Genomic DNA, 12,895 nt, shown 5'->3' with positions numbered 1-12,895 from the left:
CACATCTGAGTAGCCAATGTTTAGGTTGCAGAACTGAGCTGGTCCTGACAAACCTAAGCGTTACTTCGTGTGGCTGAGTTGTTATAACCATATTGAGAGTTCCACTTAGAGCCGGAGACAGGATTTTTTATGGCTCATTGGGGAAGGGAATCCCTGTGCTCCAAGATGGGAGTTTCTTTTCTTTCTCAGCCTCCCTTCCCCTCCCAACATGCTATAAAAACTCCAGGGCCCAGTGGGTGTGGGAGGCCTCGGGGCAGGGACCTTGGGCATAGGCATAGTTTGACTTCTATTTGGGGGGAGGGCAGGGGCCAGCGGGGCTTGAGCACACGGCAGGGGCCAAGGAGAGAGTGACACCTCCACCCCCTGACTCGCCTCAGCAGACCACCCAGCCTGTCTGGGTTGTGGGGGGGGCTGCAACCAAAAATTATCAGCTCAGCGCAAAAAGCTTGAAAATAGCTTAGGGTGCAGGGAGGGGGTAACTAGGGGCTGTGTGCAGGGAGGGAATAGCTCAGGGTGCAGGGAGGGGGTAGCTAGGGGCTGTGTGCAGGGAGGGAATAGCTCAGGGTGCAGGGAGGGGGTAACTAGGGGCTGGGTGCAGGGAGGGAATAGCTCAGGGTGCAGGGAGGGGGTAGCTAGGGGCTGGGTGCAGGGAGGGAATAGCTCAGGGTGCAGGGAGGGGGTAACTAGGGGCTGTGTGCAGGCAGGGGGTAGCTCAGGGTACAGGGAGGGGGTAGTTCAGGGTGGAGGGAGGGGTAACTAGGGGCTGTGTGTGGGCAGGGGGGTAGCTCAGGGTGTAGGGAGGGGAGTAGCTAGAGGCTGTGTGCAGGCAGGGCAGTTGCTAAGAGACCCTGAGGTTACAAAAATGATGGATTGATGGGAATGGCTAACAGCTGATTGGATGCATGCCTGCGTTTTTGGTTCCTTAGTGGGGACTACCCGCTTGGAGTGTATGCTCCAAGGTTCTACGCTTCTGCCTGAGCAAGGTCCAGTGTTCAAAGGGGTTAGCAAGGATTTCATTGTAGCTCACCACAATGCTAAAACTTCTGAAATTAAGTCAAGAAAAGCAAAACAAAGCTGGGCTTGACATCTAACTTCTCTTTTAGCAGCCTCTTCTGTGTCTGAAGGAACTGGCTTGCTGCTATAGGCTCCTGATGTGTGTTTGAAGAGTCCTTTTTAATCACCTGCTTTTTGAAAGTTCTTTGCTAACTTTGATCAATATTTTACTTTCCTATTAGGCGTTTCTTTAACAGAGGTGCCAGTGCTGTGTATGATTTCAGAGTAGCAGCCGTGTTAGTCTGTATCCGCAAAAAGAACAGGAGTACTTGTGGCACCCTAGAAAGTAACAAATTTATTAGAGCATAAGCTTTCGTGGGCTACAGCCCACTTCTTCGGATGCATAGAATGGAACATATATTGAGGAGATATATATACACAAACAGAGAGCATGAAAAGGTGGGAGTTGTCTTACCAACTCTGAGAAGCCAATTAAGTAAGAGAAAAAACTTTTGAAGTGATAATCAAGATAGCTCGGTACAGACAGTTTGATAAGAAGTGTGAGAATACTTACATGGGGAGATAGATTCAATGTTTGTAATGGCTCAGCCATTCCCAGTCTCTAGTCAAGCCTAAGTTGATTGTATCTAGTTTGCATATCAATTGAAGTTCAGCAGTTTCTCGTTGGAGTCTGTTTTTGAAGCTTTTCTGTTGCAAAATTGGTCTGTTACTGAGTGACCAGACAGGTTAAAGTGTTCTCCTACTGGTTTTGGAATGTTCTTATTCCTGATGTCAGATTTGTGTCCATTTATTCTTTTGCGTAGAGACTGTCCGGTTTGGCCAATGTACATGGCAGAGGGGCATTGCTGGCACATGATGGCATATATCACATTGGTAGATGTGCAGGTGAACGAACCCCTGATGGCATCGCTGATGTGATGTGTGTCTATCTTCAGCCACCTATGGGGTGGAACACAGCAGCTGTTTAACAGCATACAGCAACGCCACACCATGCTTTAGGAAACAAAGTACAAAATGCAGAGCGCAGAATGTCTGGTAGTAATACCCCGATTTTGGATGCAGCCAAGATACCAGATACCTCTACTCTGGAGAGAAATACTGTGTGTGCTATGGGGGTCTTTAAGGACAGCAGGCATTCCTCAGTTTCAAGCTCATTGGAGCCATAGCACTATGCCCCCAATACCAGTTTTGGAGAGAAGAGTGCTACAACAGTCCAGTTGTACAAGTGTGCAGATAGCGGGATGAGAAAATAAATCTCTCACTCTTATTGCTGGCCCAAATTAAAATCTGCTCACAGTCCACATGTTCTGGGGCGGCAGCACAAGATACAAGGGTCCTGTGCCTGGGGATAGCAGTAGCAAACCAAGGGTCCAATTCAGCAAAGTGCTGCGTGCCTTCAACTCCCTTGTACCCCCCAGGGTTGGACTTTCCTCCTCCCTATTTCCAGCATGTCAAGGTTGAATTTATAGTATGAAGGGTCCCCAGCTCTCTAGGATTCTACTCTGTACACCCTTACTCTCAGGTCTGGTGTAACCACTAGGCAAACTAAGTGGCCGCCTAGGGCACCAAGATTTGGGGGCGCCAAAAAGCGGTGCCCAAAAATGTTTTTTTACACTACAGTGGAGTCACATCTTACGCGGAGGTTAGGTTCTAAAGTCAGCGTGTAAGAGGAAAATTGCGTATAGTGAAAATTACCATAAAGTACAGTACACACAGTATACACTGTATACACTAGAACAGGGGTCCTCAACCTACGGCACGCAAGCCGATTTTTTTTTTTAATGGCAGGCTGCGGGTCCCGGCCACCGCTGAGCCCGCTGCCGGCCTGGGGTTCCATTCACTCAGCCAGCAGCAGGGATAAATCGATCCCCGAACGCGCTCCCGTCGACTCCGGAACTCCACCAGGGCGAGCGGCGGTAGCGGAGTCGATGGGGGAGCCGCAGCCGTCGATCCCGCGCCGTGAGGATGGGAGGTAAGTCGAAATAAGATACGTTGACTTCAGCTACACTATTCCCGTAGCTGAAGTTGCGTATCTTACATCGACCCCCTCTCCCCCCCAGTGTAGACCAGGCTCAGTGTCCCACGTCAGGAATCCACAGCGTGTCTGTGTTCCTCTCCTGTTCTGGGAAGTCACTCCCTGGAAGAGCCATGGCCTCCATCCTGTCAAAGGCTTCCCACTAGGGCCCCTGACTTCCTGTGCACAAAACTAGGATTGAATGACTCATCCTTCTCCCCAGCTCTTCAGCTGTGTAACTTCCCTTTGAGCCCCCTCCCCTTCTTCTACACTGAAACCTGCCTCTTGAATCCCTGACATCTCATTTCACTTAATTTCTTAATTCCTACCTGTCCAGAATTCCATCCGTCCATTGTGTCCCCAATTGCCCTGTGGAGCTGTTAGTCCAGGATCCTCACTGGGCCTTAGTCCATACCAGAATTACATACTGGCTGAGTTATAAATTCAATGTCCAGAGAGATCCATCTGTCACAGCCCTCTTGGGAGAGGGGTGACTCAGAGGACTCTCCAGAAGGGCAAAGCCATGGGGTTATGGAACCCCATCAAAAATGTCATAGCACTTATACTGCTAAAAATGTCATAGCTTCTCAGTGGTATGCAGTTGAAGGGATGGAGAAGTACTGTGCTGGCCTATCTGCAGAGTGTGTATTCATTGCTTTTTCCTTTTCTGCATTACATGTATTTTTGAAAAGGAGATCGTGAATTTTCTGTAAATTAATAGAAATTAAATGTAGGAAATCATCTCCTAAACTTTTTATCCACATACATATTACACACACACTATGCTAAAAGAACATTTATTAAGATTGCGAAGTCAGGAAATGCCAAAATTAAAGTTGCCTGTGCAACCCTAATTCAGCCCCCTTGTGCATATACATTAGGTTACAGTCTTTAAATTACATTATCACATAGCATTTTTCCCACAGGATCCCTACCTCATTCAGTGCACAGGGTAGGCCTGCACTGGGGATGAATCAGCATTGTATTTAGTAAAGGAGGTTGTTTTTTCTAGGACCACTGTGCTTCATTTCTTGGGCCTGGTCTACACTGGGTGGGGTGACGGGGATCGATCTAAGATATGCAACTTCAGCTACGAGAATAGCGTAGCTGAAGTCGATGTATCTTAGTTCGACTTACCTCGTGTCCTCACGGCACGGGGTCGATTGCCGCGGCTTCCCCGTCGACTTTGCTTCCACCTCTCGCTGAGCTGGAGTTCAGTAGTCGACGGGAGAGCGATCGGGGATCGATTTATCACGTCTGCACTACACACGATAAATCGATCCCCGATAGATCGATTGCTATCCGCCGATCCGGCGGGTAGTGTAGACGTACCCTTGGAGAAATTGGCAGTTTTGTAATGAGTAAGGCAAGGACTGCAGGCAGAAAGAGGAGAGTCTCGTGGCTGAAGCAGGTGAATGCTGCCCTAGAGAATTGCATCCTATCCCTACCTCTGCCACGGAGTTTCCATGTGAGTTCCCATGTAGTGCTGGGCAAGTCACTTAAACCAAACTTTTCCCAGGTGCTTTGAACATAAAAAGTGCTATATAATGCTGAGTACTCTGAAAAATCTGATCCTGTGTGTCTCAAATTGGGCACCAAAAATAGTGGAAACTTTTGACTTTGAACTTTTTGTGCTTCAGTCCCCCATCTATAAAGTGGGACTAATCCCCTGCCTGCACTTCATAGGGGTTGTGAAGAGAAACTAATGTTTGTGAAGAGCTCACTATAGTGATGACCACCATAGAAAAGCCCTTGAGGAAGTTAATAACTCTGTCTTCAGAGTGGGGTTTGAATAATGCACAAAAAATAAGGCCTAGGGCTACACCAAACTATACCATGTGATAGTACTGAGCATGCTACTGTAGGGGGCAGAAACTTGGCTGATGACAGTGGCTAGCAAAAAGAGACTGGAGTCTGTCTATCACAGATGGCTGAGGAAGATGCATAAGTTTACTGGAAAGACAAAATGTAACGTATGTGAGAGTAAACTAGCTGACAGAGCAGGACGTGTTAGGAAATCTCGCCAAAGAAAGACTGGTTCGACTGGTTGGGACATGTCCTTCATCTAGTGAACATGCTAAGCAAGCCCTGAATTGGGTACCCGAGGGAGGAAAGAGAAAGCAAGGAAGGCCAAGGAAGAACTGGCAGAAGACTGTGACAGAGGATATTGACTGCACTGGCATCACCTAGGAACACATACCACACCTAGTGAGCAACCTTAATCAATGGAGGAACTGTACTGACCCCATGTGTCAGAGGCATAGGAGGAACTGAGGTCTAAGGTGGACAGAAAAAGGAAAGCGCCACCTTAACAAAGAGATATTAAAAAGACTTAGAAGGGTCTGGGTGGCAGTAAGATGTAGTCGTGGAAAAAGAGAACCTTTCACATCGGGTCACTGCTCTGACTCAGACCCAGGTGAGCAGTAAATGATAGCTCTCATTTCTGTCTTATGGCTGTTTGATGACCTGTGTGAATTGAGCCAATGTTCACAATCTACTTTCCATGTGTTCAGGGAGGGGTAGCTCAGTGGTTTGAGTATTGGCCTGCTAAACCCAGGGTTGTGAGTTCAATCCTTGAGGGGGCCATTTAGGGAACTGGGGTAAAAAAATCTGTCTGGGGATTGGTCCTGCTTTGAGCAGGGGGTTGGACTAGATGATCTCCTGAGGTCCCTTCCAACCCTGATATTCTATCATTCTATGATGAACCACCATGGCAGTGACCACTAATTGGCCACCTTGTTGTCTTGTCACAGCAGAGGCCAAGGATCGAAGGGGACTGCAGACTACATTGTTGTCTGCCCTCTGTAGGTGGGTCCTTCCATGGGCGGGGGCAGGTTGGGAACAGATTGAGCTACACATTGACAGTGAAAATGAAACAAAATATTGAATAGCTGCTCGTTAAGTGAGACTCATCCATCCTGTGAACTGAATGGGGCAGGGTGCAGTGGGGAAATAGTATGCGCTTATGTAATTTAAAAACTGTCATAATGGATACACGCAAGGGGGCCGAATTAAGGGTGCACAGACAGCCTTAATTCTGATATTTTCTAACTTTTGAGCTCTTGACTTTGCAACCTTTATGGCCTTTTTTGTGTATAATTTCCTAGGGGTTTTAAAAATCAAACTGAAAAAACAGAAATTTCATTGTGTATCATCATTGACACCCACATGGTTCCTCAGCAGGTTTGGAACATTTAGATCCACCGCATGGATCTCTGCCACTGAGCTAATGGAGTACCTGATAGCAGTAGTAGGTTGTCATACGCTATGTGAACCAGCAATAGAGGTGAATGAGACACAACTTTGCCAGTAGGTTTCTGACAGCAAAGGAAGAGTGAGACTCTGGAATCTTGGGCTCCATTCCAGGCTCTGTAGGGGAATGTGCGCTAGTGAGCACAGCTTCTTCTGCCCGCTTTCCCCCAAGCAAGTCCTCTTCTGCCCCATCACTTCCAATCTATCCCAGTCCTGTCTCTTCCCCAGTCCTGTCTTCCTTGCTTTCCAGTCCCAGGCTCCTTGTCCAACCAGTCCTAGTCTCCCCCTCTGGGCTTACTATTTAAAACACAGTCTCCCACTTCCCACACTCACTCGCAATCTCCTTGCACAGCCAGTCCCAGTCCCCTCCTATCCCACCAGCTCCTCATCCAATCTCAGCGTTTCTTCCCCCCAGCCAACAGGCTTCTAGTCTCCATCCCCCCATGTTTCTCTCACCAGCTCTCAGTCCTAGTCCTGCCCACCTCAGCTCCCAGTACTAGTCTCCTTACCTTACCAGTACCAACCTCCCTTCCTCACCCCAATGGCCTTGCCCAACCATTCCTAGTTTCTCTGCACACCACTTGAGTTCCAGTCTCACCAGATGGCTTGACCTAATCTACTCCTTTCCCTCTTCCCTGTCCAGCTTTTGTTCCCTAAAGTTTGGTAAAGTTATGAGCGATGGAAAACAGGGTCTTATAATGGGATGTGGCAGGCAGCTTTAATAGGCTTGTGCTACCCACCCCACCTGTAGTAATGGGGATTGAATTATAAATTTCATAAACAATAAAAAAGCATTTGTAGATTGCCTAGTGCTGTGTCCAGCTCTGCCTCCACACTTGGGCTGTAATGGGAGGCTCTGCTGAAGGGGAATCTCTTCATCTGGCCTAAAGAGCCCAGTGTCCTCTGAATTCTGAGAGAAGTTAAGCTCAGCAAGATAAAATTCTGATTCCCAGCTTTTAGGACTCCTTGGATGCTGATTGGTAGGTGAGGAGAATCATAGAATCATAGAATATCAGGGTTGGAAGGGACCTCAGGAGGTCATCTAGTCCAACCCCCTGCTCAAAGCAGGACCAATTCCCAACTAAATCATCCCTGCCAGAGCTTTCTCAAGCCTGACCTTAAAAACCTCTAAGGAAGGAGATTCCACCACCTCCCTAGGTAACCCATTCCAGTGCTTCACCACCCTCCTAGTGAAAAAGTTTTTCCTAATATCCAACCTAAACCTCCCCCACTGCAACTTGAGACCATTACTCCTTGTTCTGTCGTCTGCTACCACTGAGAACAGTCTAGATCCATCCTCTTTGGAACCCCCTTTCAGGTAGTTGAAAGCAGCTATCAAATCCCCCCTCATTCTTCTCTTCTGCAGACTAAACAATCCCAGTTCCCTCAGCCTCTCCTCATAAGTCATGTGCTCCAGCCCCCTAATCATTTTTGTTGCCCTCCGCTGGACTCTTTCCAATTTTTCCACATCCTTCTTGTAGTGTGGGGCCCAAAACTGGACACAGTACTCCAGATGAGGCCTCAGCAATGTCAAATAGAGGGGAATGATCATGTCCCTCGATCTGCTGGCAATGCCCCTACTTATACAGCCCAAAATGCCATTAGCCTTCTTGGCAACAAGGGCACACTGTTGACTCATATCCAGCTTCTTGTCCACTGTAACCCCTAGGTCCTTTTCTGCAGAACTGCTTCCTAGCCATTCGGTCCCTAGTCTGTAACAGTGCATGGGATTCTTCCGTCCTAAGTGCAGGACTCTGCACTTGTCCTTGTTGAACCTCATCAGATTTCTTTTGGCCCAATCCTCTAATTTGTCTAGGTCCCTCTGTATCCTATCCCTACCCTCCAGCGTATCTATCACTCCTCCCAGTTTAGTATCATCTGCAAACTTGCTGAGAGTGCAGTCCACGCCATCCTCCAGATCATTAATGAAGATACTGAACAAAACTGGCCCCAGGACCGACCCTTGGGGCACTCCGCTTGAAACCGGCTGCCAACTAAACATGGAGTCATTGATCACTACCCGTTGAGCCCGACAATCTAGCCAGCTTTCTATCCACGTTACAGTCCATTCATCCAGCCCATACTTCTTTAACTTGCCGGCAAGAATACTGTGGGAGACCGTATCAAAAGCTTTGCTAAAATCAAGGAATAACACATTCACATGGAGATCACATGATTAAGGCCCTGTTTACACTACAAATATAACTGTGCCAGAGAACCTTCTTACAACATAGATATTCCCTGACCTGGTTACAAACATGGTATGAACATGGTTTTATAACCAGACTTAGCCTTGGTCATATCTGGTCATACTTGGTCATACATGGCTGCTTTACTTGTAGTGGAGACAATGTTAATGAACTACTGACCTGGAAGCTGTAGTGATAAAACCCAGATTTTAGACTGAGTGTTTGATTTGTGAGGGTTTTTTTTTTTTTACAGTTTTGACTGTTCTAGCAAAATCTGTCTGAAATTATCTGAATCTCTAACTGAGCAAACCTCATATCCTGGAGGATGTTATTAACCACTTGAATTAGACTTAAACTCTGCCCAGCTTATTGTGTACGTTTTTCACTTCTGAAAACAAGTGATTTTGCAAGGTAGTAAAAGAAGCTGCTGCTGTTAGCTAAAGTAGTATTAAGTCCAACTCCAAGAAATAAAGCTGTTTCTTTTTGCTGCTGCTGCTTTCCTGTCCGTCCTAAAACATCCTGTATTGCATCAAATATTACCAGCTCACTGGATAACTTTAAAAGTGCATGAGGTGATGAGCATCAGACAAGTGCCCCCAGTTCTAAGTGTGATTTCCCCAACACAGTGGATTTTAGGGCTGTGCTGGGAGCCTCCCTGTACATTTCATAAAGAGACAAGGTGGACGAGGTAATATCTTCTATTGGACCAATTTCTGTTGGTGAGAGAGACAAGCTTTTAAGCCACACAGAGCTCTTCTTCAGCTCTGGGAACAGTATTCCCAGCATCTCAGCTAAATGCAGGGTGGAACAGATTGTTTAGTATAAGTAGTGAGTACATATTCTAAGACAGTGGTGCCCAACCTTATTACACAGAGGGGCCACATAAACCTAAGCACAGATTTAAAGTCACTTTGTATTGATTGAGATTTTAAGTTCAGCTTGTTTTGTATGTATTTAGATAGGTTGTTTCTGTGTACCGTATTGTCTATTTACACACTTGTGTAAATTAAAATGATATAAACATGACGACAAAATGCTAATGAATAAGCCATTCGAATATTGTGTTGAAGCAGGCTGTGGGCCGTATGAAATGCTCTGATGGGCCATGTACAGCCTGTAGGCCGTAGGTTGGGCACCCCATAGAATCTATGGGACCATTCCATCTTGCATTTAGCTGTGATGCTGGGAGTACCTTTCCCAGCCCTGAAAAAGAGTGCTGTGTGGCTTGAAAGCTTGTGTCTCACCAAGAGAAGTTGGTCCAATAAAAGATATTGCCTCTCCCACCTTGTCTTTCTAATATCCTGGGATCGACATGGCTACAACTACACAGCATGTATGTTTCATAATAGTATCGTGCCAGTTACAGCTATCATTATGGATTTGTCAGCTTTTTGCTGGCTGCCCTCATGCTGCAATACTCATGGTCTTCTCTGGGGAGCCCCCCACCAATGAGTATGAGCCATAGTGTGTATCTGAGAGAGAGGCAAAAGAGTGAATGAGTCTCCTGGCCCTGTCTACGGTCCCTATCTTTGATATGCACATTCTGGTGCACAGGCTGGGAAGCATCTAGGCAACGCTCCCAATGTGCTGGGAACAGAGGGTATAAAGGGAACTGGCCGCAGCAGCCCTTCTGAGTGCCAAAGGAGTGGCAGGATCCGAACACAGTTCATGGCTCTTAACGCTGCCCTATTGGCTTTCCCCCATTTCTCTGTTCGTTAGGGTGTTTGCTCTCTGTCCCACTTCTCTGAAGTCTCTTCTGATGAATTCCAGGAGTAGTGGAAGGAGGTAATTAGGGTAGCTCCCCTTTTTATTCTCTCGGATCCCAGCGTGTGGGGAAAGGGTGCATGTGCACATGGGCCTAATAGGAACTGCTGACTGTAACCCAAGCACATGTCTCCCAAGACTGGGGCTCCATAAGGGTAGTCATTTTGGAGAACCCTGTTACTATGGTAAGGATCCATGGCAACAATCACTGAGAATTTCCGTTTTTGTGGCTGTGTGTCTGATGTTTAATACGATTTCCGTGCCTTGTATTTCTTATTCCTGTGTGTGCATTTGAATAATATACATGTACTTTGCGTTGTATTTCAGATTGTGACCTGTCCTAGTACCTCCTTCACTGACTTGGCAGAAATCGTGTCCAGAATTGAGCCAGTCAAAGCAGCTCTGGTAGATGGTGAGTTGGCTTATCGAGACAGTTACATGAGAGATGATACACTTTTCTGGATGAAGATTATTGCTACAATATACAATGTACATGGTGCCACCCACATGCTTGTCTCTCCTCAATAGCAATCCAAGGAATACTCTCAAATCATCCCTGTGTTCTTGTTTGCTCTCACTTGAGCTCTGTTCATTAAGTAGGAAATTATTCCTCACTATTATTAACCTCAACTTGGGTATCCCATCCTGGAGGAACTTAGACTTTAGTGATGAGGAACGTTATTCAGATGCTTCTTGGATTCATCTTAATCCACCTTCTTCTGCTCCACCATGCTTTGAGTCTACCCATTCCCCATAGGCAAGGCTTCTGAAATTAATCCTACTGTATTTATACTCTTTCAGTTGCATTTCTTGTGAGCCTTTCAGGGATGTGAAGTGACATGGCCTGTACATGAAGTAGGTCTGCTTGGTGCCTTATTTTCTCCCTTTCCCCTCAGTGTTAATGTTTTGACAACGCCCCAGTGCAGCCTCAGCCAGCCAGAAGCCAGCTCTCCCTCAAACCCTCCTCCCCGCATTGTGGGGAAAGTGCTGAGTTGTAGATTGAGGCTTTGCTGATGTGGCCACCCTAGTTGTCGTGTCTTCACCTTTTGGCTTGGTCATCTATAGCCTTGAAATGGGGAAGGAGGGTAGTTTGGAGGCCCAGTGCAGGGAACTTTTCCTGCTCTTATTAAAGCAGTGCTGAGTGACTCACTGGCTTACATTTTATTTACCCCCCCCTCCATTATTGGGAACATCAGCACATTAGAGGCTTTTTCAAGCATTTCTTATTTCCCATTCCCTCTCTCACTTAACCCGGCTCTCATGGGCAATGCTGCATGCATGCTACCGAGGAACAAGTAATGGCTGCTTTGCTTCTGCACATAGTTGCTACACTCCCAGCATCTAATGCAGTTGTTCTCAACCTGTCTGTCATTGTGGGCCGCAGGTTGAGAAATTAGCAGCCCCTCCATCTACGACTCTGTTGAGATGTCCCTGCAGCTCTTTGACATGCTAATTCCCATCCCTGTGCCTAATGAAGAAAATATTAATCAAATATATTTAAACAGTCATTAAGAATAGGAACAAAAGGTTCTGCATAACACGGTTACTAGTGGCATGACTATTTAGACCAGTTGTGATTTAAATGCTTTATTGCAGCAATCTGATCCCCAATACACCTCTTGCTCGCCTGCCGGGTAAGATTTGCCTTTAGATGAGAGAGCCAGTTAAATAGAGCGTTAGTATTAAGGTACCTTTAAAAGTAGGTTTGACAAATTTTGACCCAAGAGAGCTGTTCTGCCGTCAGTGCCATGCTCAGTTGCCATTGAGGTAGTTACTCACGTGGTGCAGGGAGAACAGAGCCCTGAGAAGGAAAATGCAGCTGCCAGGCTGCTGTGCTCAGGGATTCACACATGCTCACTTTTTAAAGTGAAGTTAATGAGTCTGACTTCAATCTTAATTTGCCTCACTTGTGTGCTCTTAAGGCTTCTGTTTCATCTAGAACTAGCTCAGCAGTGCTCGGATGTTAAAAGGGCCAAAGGTCAATGCAAGAGACATTGGGAGACCCAGTGTGCTTTAATCCAAGGTGTAATAGGGCAAGTGAAAAATAGCACAGCTCAGTTCTGACTTCATTTGCCCTTGATGTCTTATTGCACCTTTAACACAATTTTGTATGTTTATTTTCTTTGTCTTTTCTTTGTAATAGCACTGGACATATATAAAAGAACCACTCTTCTCCACTGTAGATCACTGGTACAGAAGACAGCTTAAAAGAGTGTTGCTGTCCGTTATGTCAATGTATACTCTCGAGGACACACAATATTATTGTAGCTGCATCATTGACTCTAGCAGCATTTAAGCAATAAAATGGTGTGTAATCTTTTTACTGCACTAAAGACATTCTAAAAACCCTTAGGAAAAGTAACTACTGTGCATATGCAGCAGCCTCAGGATCTGGCTATTTTTAAAAATAATTCAATATAAATATCTAAAAAGTACCAATCCACATAAGATTGTGGCAGACTGCCTGATTCCATGATGTACATCAAAGTTTGGAGAGTTATTGGCACACAAACAATCTAATCCACAGAACCTTATACCTTCACATCAGCTGTATCACCTGCAAAAATGGAGTTATAAAAGAGAAACAAAAACCCCACAGAATTAGCAAGAATGGGCCTGTGCCTCCCAGAGCAATCATGTGATCTTTTCATCATCGTCCTTG

General features: G+C 46.2%; 1 protein-coding gene across 1 annotated transcript in view; it reads left to right on the top strand.

The window, feature by feature from the left end:
- Nucleotides 1-12,895, top strand: part of PNPLA7 (patatin like phospholipase domain containing 7) — a 424,003-nt gene that overhangs the window by 400,495 nt on the left and 10,613 nt on the right. Inside the window, exon 34 of the mRNA XM_065418594.1 lies at nt 10,561-10,645. Within this exon, the coding sequence (XP_065274666.1) occupies nt 10,561-10,645 (85 nt within the window). The remainder of the gene's footprint in view (nt 1-10,560; nt 10,646-12,895) is intronic.

The sequence above is a fragment of the Emys orbicularis genome, chromosome 18, assembly GCF_028017835.1.
Source record: "Emys orbicularis isolate rEmyOrb1 chromosome 18, rEmyOrb1.hap1, whole genome shotgun sequence".
Taxonomy (NCBI): Eukaryota; Metazoa; Chordata; order Testudines; family Emydidae; genus Emys; species Emys orbicularis.
This window is presented reverse-complemented; position numbering and strand designations above follow the sequence as displayed.